At 37.9% G+C, this 20179-nt stretch overlaps 5 protein-coding genes across 5 annotated transcripts in view; 3 read left to right on the top strand and 2 right to left on the bottom strand.

Moving 5' to 3' along the window:
- The window catches only part of LOC113677979 (uncharacterized), a 6083-nt gene extending 5322 nt beyond the window's left edge, over positions 1 to 761 (top strand). The window contains exon 2 of the mRNA XM_027194846.2: positions 1 to 761. This exon is cut by the window's left edge and continues 1306 nt beyond it. The gene's annotated coding sequence lies outside the window, so the exon portion shown is untranslated.
- Positions 762 to 2503: 1742 nt separating this feature from the next.
- LOC149053278 (uncharacterized) lies at positions 2504 to 4816 on the top strand. Its single transcript, XM_089188355.1, has 2 exons — positions 2504 to 2778; positions 4706 to 4816. The coding sequence occupies exons 1-2, from the start codon at positions 2543 to 2545 to the stop codon at positions 4749 to 4751; spliced, it is 282 nt and encodes a 93-aa protein (XP_089044481.1). The 5' UTR covers positions 2504 to 2542; the 3' UTR covers positions 4752 to 4816.
- A 986-nt stretch (positions 4817 to 5802) lies between these two features.
- LOC113677995 (nucleolar transcription factor 1) lies at positions 5803 to 8666 on the bottom strand. Its single transcript, XM_089188346.1, has one exon. The coding sequence runs from the start codon at positions 8664 to 8666 to the stop codon at positions 7893 to 7895; it is 774 nt and encodes a 257-aa protein (XP_089044472.1). The 3' UTR covers positions 5803 to 7892.
- On the top strand, positions 8164 to 15504 carry LOC113677994 (proteasomal ubiquitin receptor ADRM1). Its single transcript, XM_027194865.2, has 8 exons — positions 8164 to 8953; positions 10151 to 10400; positions 11075 to 11219; positions 11888 to 12072; positions 12782 to 12817; positions 13299 to 13459; positions 14861 to 14963; positions 15167 to 15504. The coding sequence occupies exons 1-8, from the start codon at positions 8759 to 8761 to the stop codon at positions 15328 to 15330; spliced, it is 1239 nt and encodes a 412-aa protein (XP_027050666.1). The 5' UTR covers positions 8164 to 8758; the 3' UTR covers positions 15331 to 15504.
- Positions 15505 to 15580: 76 nt separating this feature from the next.
- On the bottom strand, positions 15581 to 20175 carry LOC113677993 (bifunctional coenzyme A synthase). The gene is made up of 2 exons (XM_027194864.2): positions 19402 to 20175; positions 15581 to 17828 (listed from the first exon to the last, which is right to left on the bottom strand). The coding sequence occupies exons 1-2, from the start codon at positions 20099 to 20101 to the stop codon at positions 16921 to 16923; spliced, it is 1608 nt and encodes a 535-aa protein (XP_027050665.2). The 5' UTR covers positions 20102 to 20175; the 3' UTR covers positions 15581 to 16920.
- Between the last annotated feature and the right edge of the window lie 4 nt (positions 20176 to 20179).

The following is a 20179-nucleotide window of genomic DNA, read 5'->3' as shown; positions in this document are numbered from 1 at the left end:
AGATATCAAGAAATTAACGATTGGTTCATATGTCAACGTGCGTTCATCGAGATATGAAGCACGCGGGAAGTTTGGAGAGCACGAAAGATGCGTAAGAGTTGCTCAAGGCGTAGCCGAGAGCAGCTCTAGCTTCTTGAGTGCTCTCCAACCTTCCCAAGTGCTTCATATCTCGATGAACGCACAGCTGACGTATGAACCAATTGTTTTATAACATTTCAACCCGAAGGAAAATTTTTTCCTCAATGGATTTGTTTGCTGATGTCATGAGCGTGTACAATAGGAATATGAAGCACGCTCACGCAATTGAATTTGATTAGACAAATTTACTAGCTATGTTATAATACAGTTTGATACCTTATACACGATTACTAACCAGTCGACTGCGCGCGATATGAGATCGAGGCAGTAGGATGTGAGGACTTAAAGAATTTCATATTTACGTAATGTGCATGGGTGATCATTTCACAATTTAAAACGAGCTCCTTCAAGGTACCTAGAAGACATCATTTCATCGGTATGCCAGATTCTCACCACCATCGGCACTACTTCTCAGAACACATTGAATCAATTCCTTGAGATGCTTGCCCTGAAAGGCCTCGAGGTTCTCCCTGTTAATGCCGGGTATGGTCTTGGGATTTTTAAAAATCTTAACAAGGCATCAAATTTGTGTAATCAGCATCTTGAACAAGATACACCATGAGTCATACCTCCCGATTTTGTTGAATTTGAATTTGCATTGTGTAAAGACTTGTCATTATGGACTCAGGATGATTTAAAAGTCCAATTGTGATAGATCAAGAGAATACCTATTATTCAATAAAAGGTTCTCTTGAATAGATATGTAGACTATTTTTGCCTTCACTATCGTAATTTCTGGCTGAATACGCCCATGTTTCACAAATGTGATTCGCGGTCTATCCTTTTTGTCGTGTTTTAATTTCAAGCCATTACCCCAAGGCTATTTTTCTTGCCGGGATTTCAGAACTCTCCACCCTTGTTCTTAAAAACAACTCCTGGTCCTCTTTCCCCATTTGTTTGTCTATTTTTCTTTTAAACTTTTTCTTTCTCTCATTAACTTCCATCTCTAGACGTTTCTTATTTCCTCGGCAGTAAACGTTGTCGAACGATTTAAGAGGAAACTTTTCTTGAATGTTCCCTACTTATCTTTGTTTCGAGAACTACCCCGAGGAATCACCTTTATTCTTTCTGAAGATCTATTGAGTAATTCATTGAAAGTTAGCCGAGAGAATTAAGATTTATCGTATTATATGAATCAGGATAACGTCCTCTAGCCAATGGGTCTTTAATGATCAAAAAGTCACCTGCTTGTTGTGTCATGCAACGATTTTGTAGGTGTTACTCCGAAATTTTATGAGTTAGCAATATTGTAGCCAACAAGCTAGCTTATTCTGTCCATTATTTCTCAGACATGATGTTATCTGTTATTTTTTATTTTTTGTGGCAACGTAAAAACTCTTCGTGCAGGTTAAAATCCTTAAAAATTTGAATTGCATATGTCAGTTTATGTTGGAGAAAGACTTATTTCCTCTTTCGGAGGATATGCATAAGAAAGTGCAACCAATCAATACCTTTAAGTTCAAAGACGATCGTAGGAGTGTGACAACTGAGGAAATTTGGGTGAATCGAAGGGCACGAAAGCAAAATGAAGCCTTATTAAGCAGTGACCCACGGGGAGTGACTTGGTGACAGTTTTATACAAGGCGACCGCTCAATACAGGTTCCAGCGAATAGGAATAAATAAAAAACGCCATCATTTTATGCCATAATTGACCACTAAATGTAAATGAAACATGGACCCCCCCCTTCCTTAAAGAATACAACTGACATTGATTTCGGGAGAGATACATGGATTAAATTTTACTTGAAAGATTATTCTTTGTTTCATTTGTGTGTACCCGCTTCAAGCGACTGTTCAGTGCACTACACGTGACTACTAAATAGAAGTGAAAATTATATTACTGTCAAGTTAAGGGGTAACAAATTCGGGACTTTGACAACCAACCGCTCAACACGGGGTGACCGCTTCATACGGTTCCGCTTAATACAGGTTCGACTAAATTCGGGTAAAAAAATATAGGGATACAGGATACTTTTGGAAAAATTTACGCGATACAGAATATCCTAAATAGAGATTCCGACGTATCGAGCTGGAATTTCAGGGATATAAATCACAGGAATTAACTGGATACGGGACATTTAGGCCAAATTTAATAGGATGCGGGATACCCAGATAACCCCCTCGGCTTCTAAAATAAAATCAGCGTGACAGCTGACTAATTGTTTGGGTTTTCCCAACAAATTGGACTTAATTTCCGAAAATGTTCAAAGGACAGCTTTCTAAGGAAAACCGTTAGAAAAGAAATCATTCTTTCTCCTTAACAACGATCATTTTCTTACACAAACAGTTAATCTCACATAGCAAAAACAACAACTAAATAAATCACCTGGAAAACGAAATGAATTCAATTAAATACGGAGTTTCTAGCGAGCGTACGCCGTTTAAACGAATTTCAGCGCCTATATGGGAAACGCAGGAAGTTTGATGTCGTATCGCAGCCGAAGCAAAATGGCAACCGAAATGAGAGCGGATAATGCTCGTCTCCAGACTAGAATTCAACAACTGTGCGATGAAGCTTCCAAATTGAGAGCAGAAATGAAGGAAATAGCCCTCTCGAGTAATCACGGAAGAGTAGCTGATACGCAAACGGAGAGTGTTACGCAAGAAGAGATGTGTCCTTTGCCAGCTATCGATACGAAGTAAGTCGTACGTTCAATCTCGATTTCTCTTTTATCTGATATATAGAATTTTAGAGAGATTTTGAATTGACAGGCTGGAGACTTTAATATGACACACTTTTTTAACTTTATTCATAAATTTGATATTGTTTGAAAACATTGATTTGGTGAACATTCATAGAGTCGAATGATCTGTTGACTCGTAAGAATTGTTACGTTAAGCGTTGTAATGTTCAGCTGAGTGCTTTAAAATGGGTGTGACTTTGGTGGCGATTTTGCTCCTATTTGGGATACATTTGCTTTCAATACTACCAAGTTCGCATGGATTTTAGGAAAAGTACATCGAATTTGGCTTAAACATAACTTTGGCCTCCAAACAAACCATTCGGGCCAGACTTGAAGCGACCATAAGGCGTTCTCACCGGTGACCTCGTTCGTTCCGCTATCTATATGCTTCGTCTTCAAGGAATACTTTCCGGCGGCTTCTTCAAACGTTTCTATTGCTTGGTGGCAATATTGAAAGCAATCCAGGTCCTCATTATAAGCATCCTTGTGGTGTATGTACCAAATCCGTTATAAGTTACCAAAATGGGATCCAATGTGATACGTGTGAAGTCTGGTTCCATGCAAAGTGTGATGCTACTGATTTGCAAATGTATGAGGTTCTCGGCAATTCATCTCTCACATGGATGTGTTCAAAATGCGGGTTCCCTAACTTCGCTGACTCATTTTTCAATGATTCGATCGATTCTCTCTCCTCATCCAATTCACTTTCACCACCACAGGACACACCAACTGATTCAGGAAGACCATTGCAAAACGTTCATTCGACGTATCACGAAAACAACAACAAATATATATAAAAATTAGTCGAAAGCCACAAAACTAAACACCACAACAGAGAGAAGCTTGTTTTGGGACCGGAAAGTTTAATAAATGTATATATCCGACGTAAATAACACACCAGACTATTATATAAGAGATATTTGACGAATACACTGAACCAACGGTCCAGTAGTCAGGAATAAACGGCAAACCCAAATGAGATGAAGAGACAATCAGAACTGTCAATGGTGTAGGTGGGAGGGTTCCATTTAAATATGAGCGTGCGCTCAGTGCTAATTTCGACTATATTAATGACTACAAAAAGTTTTTGTTTGAACTAATGCAGTTGTTTTGACCGAACACACGATGATAGTATCAGGGTTTCAGTGAATGCAAGGAAATATTAGGTGGATCCAACGAGAAATGTGTAGTTTTTATGTATATATAGCTTCAAAGTTGAGTAAAATTTTATTAGTGGTGGTTAGTTTGCATCGTGATTCGTAATTTTGAAATATGGCCGTAGTCCTGCACCTTTTTTTCCCATGAAGGGTGGGGAAGGTTGCGAGCTTAAGGAAATTTTACATTTTCAGGTTTTCAGAGTCAATTTTTCCGCCCTTGGTTATCCAATATATGTCTAACTTCCACATCCGGGGACCAAAGACATTGTATGCAAATTTCAACAAACAAATTTCGTCAGGTGACTTCCAAGATGGCGGATGACTCTAATTTCCAGTTCCACCCGATCTTTCAAGATTGCGGCCTGGTCAAATTCGCGACTCAGAAGCATTGCGTAAATGTCAAAATCCCCTCTCAAGTGGAGGTCCTCTCAGTCAATTCTCCCTGAGTAGACCCACCCCCCGCCCCCACCCCCAATCCTAGGACAAACCATTGATAGGTGCATTTTAACCTAAACGGAAGTACTACACCCCGTCCCTGCTGAAAGAGACTCAATGCAAAATGTAAAAAAGAAAAACGTAAACAAAAAAACAAAAACAAAAAAACAGAAAGATGTAAGCGAAAATATAAAAAAAAAACATACAAGCCCGTCTCATGACTACAAATTAATAGCTAACTCAATTCCCGAATAGTAACTGATCCGAGGCATTTTTCTTTCCCTTGACAGAAATATAAAATGGGTCTACAACCTACCTCGGCATTCTGATCAGTGAAACTGCCGAGAAATGAAGAATCTTGGCCAGGTAGGAAATACATGAGGATTTCCAGCATTACTAGCGAAATGAAATCACTAGTGGACATGCGCTTTTATTCAAGAGATCGTGCAGGATTCACGTATTCTGAAAAGCTTTTAACTTTAGGATTGCCTTTTAGTTTTTAGTTTGCTACTGTCTCATTCTCTAACCCTTTAACTCCTACAAGTGATTAACATGTAACTTCTCCCCACAATACCCATATATTATCCAGTAAACAAGTGATGAGAATACATCAACTTATCAGGTAGAAGTTGCTATCTTGATCAAACAGTAAATTCTTATAACTTGTTCAGAAGGCAATGTGTAGCAGCCGGAAGGGAGAGGTACGGGGCAGATCTTGGAAGTTAGAGTGTTAATGAAGACTTTCACTTTTACTTACTTCATTCTAAACAGCAAACTTTACTTTTAATGAGGGAAACAATAATTTTTTTCTCTCTTTCCTTTTTTTTTTAACCAGTTAGAAATAGTGTATCGTCATTTGTAAGCAATGTAACATATATTTCTTTCCTGCTTTGTAAATATGTCTTTACTAAATGTGACCCTTGGTTTTTACTTATTGACTGAGTGGGAAGGCTGGAGAAAATATTTGGCTATCCATCTTGATGTAAAGGCTGAAAGCCGAATATTTTTCTGTCCTGCCCAACTTAGCTCAGTCACTAAGTCACTGTCATCAATCTTTCTTTTTCTTCCTTTCTAATGACACAGGATTGGCTACTTTTAGATCCAACCATGGTCTCCAAAGATGAGAGTGATCCATAAATAGCTTTTGAGAGATTATCTAAGGCTCACATAGGGAAGGGCAAGTCTCTTAGACTAATCCTCTGTTGTTTTTTTTTTGGGACAAAGGCCCAGGGCCCCTAAGGATACCAGCCTTGCAGCTGACTGGGCTACCCTGGTAACATAAAGTTGTCTTGTCTTGTCTTGTAAGACTTGCCAAACAGCATTTAACAAGCTAGAAGTTGATAAAGTGAAGAAATTCTTAAACTAAAAAAAAAAGTATAGAGTGGTATTTTGACCACACACCTTTATTGTTGTACAACTTAATAAATAAATAACTATGATTGCAAGTTTATAACTAGTTTAAATGTCAAGTTCCAGAACTAGTATAAAACCAGTGCTAACAGTTTGAACATTGAAATTGTTAATAAAAAATATTTAGTTGGTAAGGACATCACTGTGATGATCAAGCCAGATACAACCTACCAGTAGTAAGAGCAAAAATATGATAAAAAGATTCAATGCTCCGATTTTCTAAATTAATCAATCCAACTAAATATTTGGTACCACTGCATAAATATACATTGCATTGCTGAATATAATTATTTAAATTGTATATAAAACCATCAACATGAAGATCAGTTAGAACCTTAAAAAGAAAACTGTACCTAAATATCTTCTACATTCATTACCCAATAACGAGTTTCAATTGGTTGCAAAGCATTGCGAGTCTACAAGGTTCTTGGTCAATGAAGATAAGCAAAAAAGGTGCATAGAAATGGTGAAGCCATTTCCTCAACAACTGTACCTGCTTGCTCATCATTTTTCATGCAAGCGCATTTTTGTTTAATTGCCTTCACTGATTGGGAACCTAGCAAAGGCCATAAAGTTTACGATTGCTAAAAAAACAACCAATAATTTAACCCTATAGAAACTTCCTGTATGTGCATTTCTGAGCTACAAGCAATGAATAAAATCATATTGAGGCATAAAATTATATTTTATGCATTGTAAGAAGTAAATGAAGCCAATTTTTTCGGGGGGGGGGGGATGGGGTGAGGAGGTAACCATTTCCCCCAAGACTACATCATTTTTGAATTAACAAATCTCCCACTAAACATTGGTTGTTGCCAGTGCTCCAGGCACAGCAATTTTGGCCACTAGAAATAAAATTTCAGTCGCCAACGTAAGAGAGAAAAAGAAACTAAACAAAACCCTCCATACCTTTCACCCCAGGACAGACAGAGCTGTCATACTTCATGCAGATTTACACCTCACTTATATCTAATCCCTAAACAATAGGGAATGAAACATTTCATCTTCACGTATGACAACCAAACACAGATCACCAATCTAGCACCTCTCCCTGAAAACTTATTGGCCGAAATTTTTTGCTAGACCAAGTAAGACACAGCTTAGAGCACTGGATGGTTTCACAAAAATATTTACATTACCAGAAGACCAGAATTAAGGGTACAATTCTCACCTGGAATTTTTCATCAAACTGGTGATATATATATATATATATATATATGTATTACTAGCAACAGTTCCACTAAAAATTGGTACTATAAATACTAAAACATCTACTTAACCCTTTAACTCCCAAGATCTGATTGGTAATTCTTCCTCCAGATTGAACACATTTCTTTGTAATTAGTTATGAGAATTTGGTATTAGATCATCATAAGAGCTTCTATCTGATTAGTTTGAGCACTCTGATTACCCTTTTTACTTGATGATGTAAGGATATATAGGGAGAAGTTAAATGTTAATCAATTCTGGGAGTTAATGGTTAAAGAAATTTTTTCTTTTGTCCAAAAATATGATCAGAAAGCTCAAAAGAGTACCCCTGAAGAGTCATTAGAGAATCTGAAGGAAAAAAAAAAACGACAAATTCATATGCTATGTTTACGCAATGGTAACAAACTCCACCCCTAAAGCTATTGTTTCTTAAAAAGGTTTTGCTTTCCTCCTTACAAATGGATGACTGCCACAACACAACATTCTAAACTGTTTGTTTAAAACAAACAAAACAACATCACCAAGGCAATGGTTTATCATAATCAATAAAATTCATAAATCTTCTTAGTTAAGTGAAGTTCATGGTAAGTTTCCTTTCAAGACTAACTTTACAGGAACTCAAAGTAAAATATTGATCACCCATGTTCTTGAAATGGAATTTTGTGATCAGCTTTTCAGGAATTTGCAAGAAGGAGAGCAAACCTAAAGGCATTTCTGTCAAGATTTCCACACTGCCCCATACTTCATTATGCATGCAGTTTTTGGGTAAGGACATAAGGGCAAAAAACAGTAGATTTCCCTTCAAACTACAGCTTTGTTTTGGAATGGTACAGGGCTGAAATCTTTCCACATTTCCTTTCAAACTCTGACTCGCTTTCTCATTTTTCTTAGATACTTATCCATCTCTTGTTTAGATTTCTTCTCCCACTCTTCCTTCGCTTCATCTTCTAGCCTCTCCCATCTCTTTCTGAGCTTTTTCTTTAACTTTTTATCCGATATGTCGGGATGCTCTTCTTTGATTTCTTTCTTCATCTTAGAAGACCAAAATTCAAATGCGGTCTTGGGAGCCTTTTCTTCTGGAAAGTTTTCAATGAAATACTGCATCAATGCGCTCTCGTATTTCTTTTTATTCTCCAAGTAATCGTCGTGATACTTTTTTTTCTTCTCTGCGCTGAGCTTCCTCCACTTCTTACCAATTTTGGCCAGCAATTGCTTATTGTTCAGATCTGAATATTTCTCTGCCATCTGCGGTCGTCTTTCCTTGCTGAATAGGAGATAGGCTGATAAGGGTGCTTTTGGGAGCGTATCATCTATTTTTCTTTTCCTAGATCCTGCATTAGCGTGTTTATCTACCGCCCTTTGCTTTGCATCCTCGAGAATCTCTTTAGCATTTCTCATTTTTCTGACCCGTAACGTCAAGATTCTCCAGCGTTTGTGAACCTCGTCTGTGGTGAAATTATCGAATGCAATATCACTCCATTTAATATCTTTAACGTAAATTTCTTTCCTTTCTTCACCATCTGCCAAGTATTCATCGACTTTTTCAAACAATTTGAGCTCCTTTTCATGCGTCCAGGTTGACGATTCTTCTTGAGATTCATCGCGCACGCTTTCACCATTCACGGCCGCCATTTTGGACGCCACGAGCGTGGCTGCTAATGTTAGGTTCTAGTCTCCCTCTCTGGGCAATCATCTGTCGAGTCACTCTGAGTTAAATCTTCAAGATGGCGAGCGGTCTCTTCGGCCATGCGGGCCGATCTTCGTCGAAAAATCTCGTCGAATTCCGCGCTGGAAAAATGACTATGAAAGGCACTACTGTCACGCCGGATAAAAGAAAGGGAATGGTGTACATTTACCAGAGTGAAGATTCACTCATGCACTTCTGTTGGAAGGATCGAGGCACAGGAAATGTTGAGGACGTAAGCAGAAATTCTTGCAATAAATTCTCTTGACTCATCACGTACTCTAGTTGATTTGGAAATTCTATGCCTAATACTTCAAGATGTCATTAAGTTCAGCGTCACTAACATTTTGGTTTACGATAACTCACTGGAACACTGGAATTTATATCAGATTCGAAAAAATTATATATCGTGAACGCTAATTATTAGACTAGTTAAATTTTTTGGAACTGCATCTTGCCTCGATCTTCTTTAAGACAATCGTCAATCGATCAGCTTTTTTTATCGTTATTTGACTTTCTTTGATGTCGTCAAGGAATTTGTTACAGAATAACAAAATGAAACAAACTTGGAAGGCGAAACGAATCTCTATAAATATCATAGCATACAAGCTTAGTAGGGGCTACTAAAAATAAATACATTGTAGTGTTGACATATTCAGCATCTTTCACTTAACTTGGGACACTGTTAATGCCGGTAAAATTTCGGCACAGCCCCATACTATTATAAAACAAATCTGTTTTCCCAATGGCAATGTATCGTTTTTGTCATTGTTTTCTCTATCCAAGAACTGAATGCATAGTGTGGGATGGGACTGTGCAGAAATTTTACCTTAATGCCTCTTCAAAGCGTAGAAAGGGGAAATAGAGTGTGCCCCTGTAAAACTCCCAACTTGTGAGAGGCAATTCAGTTTAATTTGGATCTTAAATAAAAATTTAGGCAGACAGATTTTAATCGCATCTTAAAACATCTGGGATATGCTGCCCCAAATATCAGAGTTCATGCAAGTCATGGAATTTCACAACATTTTCTAGGCCTACTCAGTTATTTTTTTTTGAGCCAGTCACTGACCAAAATTGTCAAGAATTCACTGACTGTTAGAAAATTTCATAATTAATTTTATTTTCCAAAACAACCCTTTTATAAACCATCTAAGTGAGTTTCATTTTAATAATCTTTCAGATCTAACTGACTTAACACAATCCAGACTATGCATTAACAACAGAATATCTTGATTGTTAAAAAAAATTCTCGTCAACACCCAGGAAATGTATAGAGAACAGTATGGAGAATATGCATACTTATGACAGGGTGTAAAGGGTTAAATTGAAAGTAAAATAATTTTGTAGGCTGAAGAGAATATGAACACTAAATAAGAACAGACACTGCACATACATGTACAATTCAAATAAAATATGATTTCTTTACTTTCAGGATCTCATCATCTTCCCTGATGACATTGAGTACAAGCGTGTAAAACAGTGCACTACAGGAAGAGTGTTTATCCTGAAATTCAAATCATCCACTCGCAAGTTCTTTTTCTGGATGCAAGAACCCAAGACGGACAAAGATGAGGAGTATAGCACCAAAGTGAACAATTTGCTGAATAACCCTCCCACCCCAGGGTCAGGTGGTGGTGGCAGTGGTCTCCCCCCTGCTTTGGCTGGGCTAAGTGAACAGTTGGGTAAGAGTGCTTGGTACTTACAGAATGCATGACTTGCAAGATGCAAAGACCTTTGTATGAAAATCAGTGACAACTCTCAACAATATAAGCTACAGTAAACACTGGCAGATAACCAGCAACATTTTTCACATAATTTTTGTAACAAAGCAGGGTACAGCTTATCTGTAAGAACATCTGGAAAACTTGCTGCAAATTTGCATGAATTAGAACTCTTTATTGAAAATTTATAAATCTGTTAAACCTTTCACTCTTAAGATCTCATTAGTAATTCTCCTTCCTGTCTGCCATCAAACACTTATGATGTCAGTTTGGAGAATTTGGTATTGGATGAACTTGTAGTCCCCTACATGTAACTGAGTTTTCTTCTTTATTCTCCTCACTTGCCCACTTGCTACTGTATCGATATTGCAAAGAGAAATTGTGTCTTGATCACTCATGGGAGTTGAAGTGTTAACTAGGAGCTGCTGCTACATTGAAACCAATTTGGCCTGAAATCAAATGAGAGGCATGCTGGCCCTTCTTGATTGGATTGCACCAGAATATACTCAAAGAAACCTGTAAATGTCTTGGCCAGGAACAAGGGCCAGAACACATTGTACAATAGACCCAGCTCTCTTGACATGGAACCAAAGTTTCATACTTTTTTGATGGATAACCATTGTGTCATTTAACAGGTGATGGTCAGTTGCAAGGCTTGTTGGGAAATCTGGACCAGCAGCAGTTGCTTCAGTTACTGAGTGGTTATGGAGGATTGGGTGGGCATGGTGGGTTGTCCAGTGCTGGCAGCTCTATAAGTGCACCTACTGCTGCTTCTCCTACGTGAGTAGACTACTATTTTATGGAACAAAATATAGCTGAACCCTTCCACAAGATCACACCTTTAATCCTTTCACTCCATTGATCTGATTATCAGTGCTTCAGACTGTTTTTTTTACTACATTCTCTAATAAATTTTATGTCTGAGAATTGTTTTTAACCCTTAAAGTCCCCGAAGTGATTAATATGTAACTTCTCCCCATAATATCTATACATTATTCAGCCAACAGGCAATAAGAATACTCAAACTTATCAGATGGAAGTTCTTATCTTGATCAAACATCAAACTCTTGTAAATCCTTTATAAGGAAATATCTAGCAGTTAGAGGGGAGAGTTGCAATCAGATCTTGGGATTTAAAGGGGTAAATTAAGCAATATCCTTAGGAAGTACATGATTATATTTGTCACTCATCATCTTTTTGTTGGAAGATGAATTGTTGTCGTAAGGTGAAAATCACTTTGATCACTTCTTGGAGTGAAAGGTTTAACCCTTAAAAAATTGCACAAATTCTCGCAGTATGGAGAATATGCATTCGAATGTTAGGGTGCAGAGGGTTAATACCACCATCTTGCTCCCCAAAAATATTAATCTCCCTTGTCTTTATTTGATAAATTCTTGGTGACTTTTAATTTTAATTAAGATAGATGTATGTTTACATTTCTTACACAGGCCCACGAGGGTTCAGTCCTCACCAGGACCCAGGAGCACTTCCTCAGCTTCATCATCAGGGACCACCACACCACGCCCTGCAACAGCTACTCCTTCAGTGCCTCCAGCTCCCCAATCCCGTCCAACACAGCCTCGGCATGCTGTGCAGCTGACTGACTTGCAGAATATTCTGTCCAACATTCAAGGTGAAACTAGTTGAAAGCAATATAGTGTGTGAGCAAACCTTGCAGAGCATTCACTCTAACTTGTAAGCAACCTCTGTACAAGCTCTCCGTTCTGTTTTCTATACAAAAGTCATGGTTCCTCACAAGAAGACATTTTCTGCACGTAACAATCAACAGCTTCTTTAGTTGGTGATTATTTTGTTTATCATCATGACCTTAATATTTGATTCAGGAGTGAAACTTTTGGGAGAATTGAAATGCTTATCACTTTTAGGAGTTAAAGGGTTCAATAGATAATTATTATGGTAGTTTTTCAAACTTTTTATTTGTGACTAAGTAAGAATTTTGCCTGTTGGCCTTTGAAGAGGAATTTAGATATCTGTGAGTTGGTGCAATAAACAACTTGGAAATGAAAAACATGAAATTTGTTTTTAGACTGCGATATATTTAACCCTTTACACCCTAACATCAGTATTCATATTCTCCCTACTGTTCTCTGTACATTTACTAAGGTGCTGACAAGGAGAATTTGTCAGAAACGTCAGCTTGTCAGAAACGTCAGCTTTTTTACCCTTTACGGTGGCTAATTTACGTTTTCAACCCAGTTGTTAACACTAAATTACCTGCTATACTCTCCCACTGACGCAGCACCACAGTTTCTTTAGAAACTTACCCCTTTATTAATTTCACTCAGTTTGGTTCTGTTGATTATTTAATTATTTTTGAACAGTGCCTGCAGAAAATGCGGAACAAGCAAGCCGAGAGAGTAAGTTGAATGTTCCTGATTATTACTTCTTGATTTACATGGCCTCAGCTCTTATGATATAAAATTGAAATTCATTGCTATTTTTTGATAGTTTTCCTTTTGAAAATAAACTGAAACTATGAGAGGGATTCTGGAACAATTCAAGCCTGCAGCAAAAAGGAAATGTTTTTTTTAATTTTGCAAGCTGGGCAGTTTCAGAAGGACCATGCACTGAGAATGGTGAAGGTATTCACCCTTTACACCATTACATCAGTATGCAAGTTCTCCTTACTGTTCTGTATACACTTCTCATGGTACTTAAATGGAGAATTTGTTTAACAATCAAGAGCTTCTTGGGTTTGTTATTATTTCCTTAATTCTCATGACCTTCATGTGTGATTCAGGGGTGATACAGTTAGGAGAAATTAGATGTGCATCACTCTCAGGGGTTAAAGGGTTAATCTCTAGTCCATAACAGTAGTTTCTCCTGAAATCTTTCCAGATGTGGATCTGTCCAGTGTTTTTACTCCTGACTCCATCATGCCTCTGTTGTCGGACCCAGAGTTCCGTGAGCAGCTTGCTCCTTTTCTTCCCGCTGGTGAAGAGTTGCCTCAGAGTCCAACTGAGTTGTCAAACACCTTACGCTCACCTCAGTTTCAGCAGGTACTGTATGACAATGGGATGGTGTGCAGTCAACCCCTGACACCTGAACATCAGTGTTCATATTATCCACACTGTTTTTTATACATTAGGTGCTGACAAGAACAACATGTCTAACAATCTAGAGCCTCTTAACCCTTTAACTTCCAGATCAAATTTGTCATTCTCCTTACTGTCAACCATACAATTCTTAGAATGTTAGTTCCAAGAATTTAATATTGGATCAGCTAATTATCCCAAATTTGATATTTTTCTTTATTCTCGTCACTTAGCAGGTTGATGTTGTATTGATATTGTAAGAAGAAATTCCGTCTCACTCTCTCATGGGAGTTAAAGGGTTAAATTGGGGATCATTTCCTTTATTCCCATGTTTATTACATTTTATTTAAGGCAAATACAGTGAGGGGAACTTAGAAGCCAGTCACTCTGAGGGGTAAAAAGATTGATCACAACCTTTGTCAGTTCACTGGCCCCCTTTAATTCTGCAGCTTATCCCAATTTCATAGGCATGAAGTGAACTGAACTGTCAATGAGAACCAGAAGCTGGCCAAAGCCAGTGGATAAACTGCCATCTTGAGCTGGCTATTTGTACCTCATAGTACCAAAAGTTCTGATGGAAAATTGTACATTATTTTTATAAATACAGTACAATCAAAGAAATTTGAACGTCAGTTGTTTCCTAGTTTGATAGAAATTGAATGCAAATTTACCAGTGACAGAATTTGTGGCAAAGTTTGTGCAAACTGAACTTTCAACTCTCCCCCTCCCCCCCCCCCATTCACTTTTGCACACTTTGTCACTCCTGGGTAGAGAGAGACAGTGTGAAACTACAACTACATGTACAACTGATCTTTGCCAGGTCATCCTGGTAGCCTGAATGTACACTGTATGCTGTGTTCACATAAACTTAATGCACCCAGAAAATAGGATCGAAGTGTTTTTCTCACAATTACATCACAAGAGCAACCATTCTTTTGATAAATGACATTCATTGGAGCTGTTACTTGCCTCTTCAGAATTTATTGTAAGCCTTAGAAACTCCAATTTAACTCAGTTGATAAAAGTAAATGGATCAATATCAGTATCTGGGCAACTGCACACCTACCCCTCCCCTAACTCAACATTAACCCTAACTTGCTATCAATTGACTGTTGTTGAGTTAGGGGAGGGGTAGGTGGGCATTTGCCCAGATACTGATAGTGATCCAAGCAAATTTTCTAGTAATACCCCTTCCTTGCACTAATGCAGCACCACAGTTTTGTTAAAAAACTTGCCCCCCCCCCCCCTTGTTAATGCAACAGTTTTGAAGTTGATGGAAAATTGCCTGTGTGAGCAATCCAAGTCTCAAATGTAGTTTGAAAAGTGAAGTGTTATCAATTGTTATGCTGCTCATGTTATGTTCAGGCCTTGGGGATGTTCAGTTCTGCTCTGCAGTCAGGTCAGCTGGGTCCTTTGATGGGTCAGTTTGGGTTTAATGATGAAGTCATGGGAGCTGCAAGGAGAGGAGGTAAGGCAGTCTTGATTACATGGTGAGATTATTTCCAATTATTGGACAGTGCTTAAAAAACTTTTCTGGAGGCTTTTCCAGCATGGCTTCAAGATGTAAAAAGGCTATGCATGCTTAGCAAATCTGGTGTAATGTGATGGGTAGGCCACGTCTGAAATGCGTTTTAGTTACCAAACTACCTTGTCTTTCCTTTTTTATTTTAGACATGGTTGGATTTGTGCGTGCTGTCCAGGATTCGTCTCGTCCCAGTACTGCTGATAGTACCAGTACCTCTGATGCAACATCACGGCCAACTACAGCTAATGATGGTGACCAGGAGACCGAGGACAAAGATAAGGACGAGGATGAGGCTATGAGTTTGGACTGATTGAATTGAGTTACTGATTATGTGAAGTGCCCTTCAAATTTCTGTGTGGAATTGTCAAAAATAAATTGTCAACTAGTTAGGTTTTTTTTCCTCACCATATTTTGTGTTTTGGTTTCAAAGGAATGTAGGCATGATGGTTGTGTGTTTATTAAAATTTACCCTATATGTGCAAAACTTTTGTCTCTTTTTTTTCTCCCAAGAGCTCATGATAGCCCTGTAAACTTTTTAAATATGAACTTTGCCACCAAAATCAATTGGTAAATCATTTTCCTTTTTATTTTATAGTTATCATTCAATGTTTTTTAATTTATGTTTCATTTGTTCATTTCTGTATTATTTCCAGTCCATTTAATTTGAGATAAATTTAATCTAATTCAGTAGAAAATTGACCTGCCTCAATTTGCATCAGCTATCTGCCAGTCAAAGGAATATTTTGTACTCTAAATGTGAGAAATAGTTAAAGTGTGAGAGGTGTGAATAAGGAAAAAAGCTATTTAGAAAAATGCCTGTTAATTTCTCTTACAAATTATTAGGAACTAAAAGTCTTGAGTGAACCTGTAAACTCAAATGGGTCACTGGCATATAATTACTAACCACATTGGGATCAATATCAGTATCTGGGCAACTGCCCACCTACCCCTCCCCTAACCCAACATTAGCCCTAACTTGTTATCAATTGACTGTTGCTTGGTTAGGGGAGGGGTAGGTGGGCAGTTGCCCAGATACTGATATTGATTCCCACAGGATCACATTGTAACTTCTAAATCAAACAGCAAGGTTAAGAGAGTTAAGGAAAATATTGAAAAAAATTTTAAACTAGAAGAACCCCTTTTTCCTTTCAATAGCTGACATTACATATAAAATTATATAAAATTGTCATGAGTTGACATGACAAAAATATGTTCCACAAATCAAAAATATTCAAACATGCTTATAAGTGCCACACCATTTCCAAATATAACTATTTATTATCCAACTGCACTTAGTACCTTGTATAAATAACACACCAATAGAGTACAAATATCCTGCAATATTGTATGGTTATTTGGACAATTGGTTATTCTGCACTGTAAAAAACCTGTTTAAACAGTTGGCTGTGTGTGCTATGCTTCACTATCCACTTTTCTTCTCCTGCTGTATGAGAAATGTAGACTTACACGTAAACTTCACAGGAAAAAAGCAGTTGGATAATAAATAACATATTTGCCATTTTAGTGTGTAATATCAGAGTATTTTTACCCATTGATTGTATTTTGACTTGTCCTATGGGCTCATAAAAATGCAAAAAATTCAAAACTGTAAAAATACTCCGCTTTCCTTTGCACTAAATCATCTAATAAGATAAAAATATTAACCCTTTACTTCCTAACATGAGAATCCATATTCTCTTTACACTTTCTCTCTATAAATTTCCTTTAAGTACTAATAACAAGACTTCATTTAAAAATCTAAGCTTCTTAGATTAACAACCACTTATTTTATTATCCTGATGTTAATAAAAGATTCAGCAAGATTACTGTAAGGAGGAATAAAATGCTAGTAATTTTTTGGGAGTCCTCCAAATCAGACAACAGACAGTGTCGAAATGATTTAAATCCTTTCAATCAAACTTCTCCAGGCTCTCTCAACTTGCTCTTGAGTAAACTCAGGTTCCCACAAAGTGCAAATGGCAACATTTGCCTTTTTTACCCTTTCTTCATTGCTAATCTGGGATTTAATTCTGTTGAGAGCCTGTTCTTCTGAGATGCCATCTCTTGAAAGAATGCGCGTCACAGCCTCATTTTCTGGGACAAATGTCACCCATACTTCATCGGTTGCTTTGTCCCAGCCAGCCTCCAAAAGAACTGCAGCATCCAAGATGCAAACCTTGAAACCTTCCTCTGCATACCTTGCAATTTCTGCTTGGGCTTGTAACAAAATTTCTGGCCAGACGATGCGATTTAGCAATGTGAGCTTGGCCTTGTCAGCAAAAACAACAGAGCCCAGAGCCCTTCTGTTGATGTTCTTTTCCTCAGTCAGAATTCCATTTCCGAAGTTCTCAATAATTTCTTTGTAAGCCTTCTTCCCTGGTGTGTATGCCTGATGTCCCAACTGGTCACAGCTAATGACTGCGGCACCCAGGCCTCTGAGCCTTTGGCAGACTGATGATTTTCCACTAGCAATCCCTCCTGTTAGACCAATGACATAAGGGTGCCCATGTGCTCTTTCTTTCCTAGCAACAGGTTGTAAAAGTTTTCCCAATAATTTCTGTCTTTCCATGGTAGAACTCATCTTCTCTTCTCCATGGTGGTGTCTTCCCTGGTTTGACTCCATGTCTTTTTCAATGACAACATCAATCACATGCACATTAAGTGGGTTCAAACCCTTTTTCTCACGCATGTCATTCACCACAAATCCTCCTTTCTCTGTTTCCTTACTAACGATGAGACACTGGTATTCTGGGTCAGTTCCTGCTGGACCAACAGGGTCAGTCAGTGGTATGATGTTGTGTTCCAAACCTGGGAAGTATACATGTGTTTAAGATTTTTGGAATTTCTGATTTTCAGTGCAGAACCACAATTACCAAAGAAAAAGTTATTTTGATACAGACACAGGTAATGCAGTCATTACACCAATTGAATGGTAATCTTTTGGGAAAGGAGAGGGCTGGGTGTAACCATTCAACTTCCAAGATCTGATTGTTAATTCTCCCCTCTAGCTGTTACAAATTTCCTTGTAAATAAGTTATAAGAATTTGATGTTAGATCAAGATAACAACTTCTACCTGATACATTTGAGTATTCTCATTACTTGTTTTCCTAATAGTGCATGGATATTGTAAGGAGAAGTTACTTGTTAATCATTTCTAGGAGTTAAAGGGTTAGCATACCATACATGCTTTGCTTGGAACCGTATAATTTTGTGTTAATAGTTTTGTCTTGAGCCGTATTTATATTCAGGGCATGAAATTGCACCTAATACAGGCGCCAATGCGACTAAATTTTTCACTTTGACGACCAAATCCTAAAAATTAGTTGCCAAATTGGCAACTAGAATGTTTCATCACAACCTTACTTAGAGATATGTTGAATTAAAAAGATTTGCAAAAGATAAATCCGCAGCAAACTTCCTCATTAAGTCTCAATCAATGACTAGACACCACCTTGGATTTAGGATGTAGCTGAGCTGGAAGGTTGTATATCTTCCATCCTAGTGTCCACTCTGTAGCAGGTTAAAGATCTTTTTCCTAACTTAATTTTGGAGGGCCTATCTAGAGCCCTGACAGCATAAAAAATGGTTTTGTTCGTCTTTGAAAATGCAGACCAACTTTTTTTGAATTGGCTACCACTTTGAAGAATTTAGGAGCCAAGAGGCTATCACAAAAAAAAAAAATTTTACACCCTGATATTGCTAACTCAGTGTACCACTATGAATAAAGGGGGTAGGTTTCTAAAGAAACTGTGGTGCTGTGTCGGTGGGAGAGTGTAGCAGGTAATTTAGTGTTAACAACTGAGTTGACGACATAAATTTGCCATCATAAAGAGTAAAAAAGCTGAAATTTTGAGTGATAGCCCTTCATCAGAGCAATTGGAGGAATTGTGAGTTGTGTGTGGGTTTATATGCAGAAAGTGGAGCTATGCTATTGGTTGAAATATGGTGATGAGAAAACAGGAATAAATAAATATTAGTTGAATGAAAAGTGCTTGTTGATACCATGGGTATTAAGAGTGCCAATCTGGAAGATAAATTTTTGTCCTAGTGTTTTGCAGCTTTCTGAACTGCCTAGATATAAGGAAAGGCCACAAACTGCCATATGTTGTCAAGATTAGTGTGCTGAGAGATGTTGGTCAATAAAACCTTAAGTTTAGTAGGTAGGTCATCTTTAAAATACATAAAGAACTAAAAAATATATAATTTTATTCAGCAATAGGAAAAGCCATTGTAGTGGGCTATATCACTAGTAAATCTTTCTTTTAAAAATAGAGGAGAAAAAGTTAACAATAACTGATCAGGTACTTATAGTGACAATTGTAGTTAATTATTTACATGGCTGTTAATGAAAATCAACTCAACGCAAAATAGAAACAATACCTGGCTTTACGTCCTTAAGAAACTCTTGCAAGTTACTCTTTCTATCCTGGAAAGGTTCGATGAGTTCTTTTAAGACCTTCTTTTCCAGAAGAGGTCCCTCGCTAAGACCAATGGTGATTCTCTGTTCGCAAAGCAAAGAACCAACAGCCAGAAGCAACCTGTGACCAGAATGCATGTGATCAAACGTTCCACCGAGGACCACTTGTTTGTAAGTCTGTAGACATGTATCATTCAGATCATTACCGAGCTGCTTTTGTACTTCCCCCTCGCTAATAAGCTCATCTCCAAGTTTCAAATACTTGAGCTTTCCGTCGAGATCGGAGAACTGAAAACGTTTCGTCAACCATTTCTTGAACTTCAAAAGACCAACTTTCGATTGATCGTTTTCAAACACATCGCGAACGAAAGCAACCTCGGGCGACTTGACGAGATTTCTTACTTCTTCAGTACAACCATCATTAGCGGTCAAAGTTCGAGGTAGTAAAACTCGGACATCCAGCTCCCCGATTTTGGAAGAGCCGGTTCCATAAACATGAACCAACAGCTCGTACAAACTGCGAACGCGTTGGACAACAAAATCAGGTTCGTAGATATCTACATAAAGAACTCCTTTAACTTCTTGCGAAACTTGGGTCAAAAGAGCGGGCAATTTACGCCTGAGGCACGAAGGTGAAAGAACTAGAAGCCCGTAACGAAACATAGACTTAACACAATTGTCTACCGGATTACGCAGTACAAGGGTTGTTGACGCAATCGACACATCCTTCTACTATGTAAG

The sequence above is a fragment of the Pocillopora damicornis genome, chromosome 1 (assembly GCF_964200805.1).
Source record: "Pocillopora damicornis chromosome 1, jaPocDami1.2, whole genome shotgun sequence".
In the NCBI taxonomy this organism is placed as follows: Eukaryota; Metazoa; Cnidaria; class Anthozoa; order Scleractinia; family Pocilloporidae; genus Pocillopora; species Pocillopora damicornis.
The sequence above is the reverse complement of the archived record's forward strand: the minus strand, read 5'-3'. Positions and strand labels throughout refer to the sequence as shown.

Excerpts from the sequence above, each read along its gene's own strand:
- LOC113677994 (XM_027194865.2), top strand. The coding sequence starts at position 8,759 with ATGGCGAGCGGTCTCTTCGGCCATGCGGGCCGATCTTCGTCGAAAAAT. Across the intron at positions 8,954-10,150 it reads GCACAGGAAATGTTGAGGAC|GATCTCATCATCTTCCCTGA; the intron begins GTAAGCAGAAAT and ends CTTTACTTTCAG. Across the intron at positions 11,220-11,887 it reads CCTACTGCTGCTTCTCCTAC|GCCCACGAGGGTTCAGTCCT; the intron begins GTGAGTAGACTA and ends TTTCTTACACAG.
- LOC149053278 (XM_089188355.1), top strand. The coding sequence starts at position 2,543 with ATGGGAAACGCAGGAAGTTTGATGTCGTATCGCAGCCGAAGCAAAATG. Across the intron at positions 2,779-4,705 it reads TTGCCAGCTATCGATACGAA|AAATATAAAATGGGTCTACA; the intron begins GTAAGTCGTACG and ends TTCCCTTGACAG.
- LOC113677993 (XM_027194864.2), bottom strand. The coding sequence starts at position 20,101 with ATGTTTCGTTACGGGCTTCTAGTTCTTTCACCTTCGTGCCTCAGGCGT. Across the intron at positions 17,829-19,401 it reads TCTTAAGGACGTAAAGCCAG|GTTTGGAACACAACATCATA; the intron begins GTATTGTTTCTA and ends TATACTTCCCAG.
- LOC113677995 (XM_089188346.1), bottom strand. The coding sequence starts at position 8,666 with ATGGCGGCCGTGAATGGTGAAAGCGTGCGCGATGAATCTCAAGAAGAA.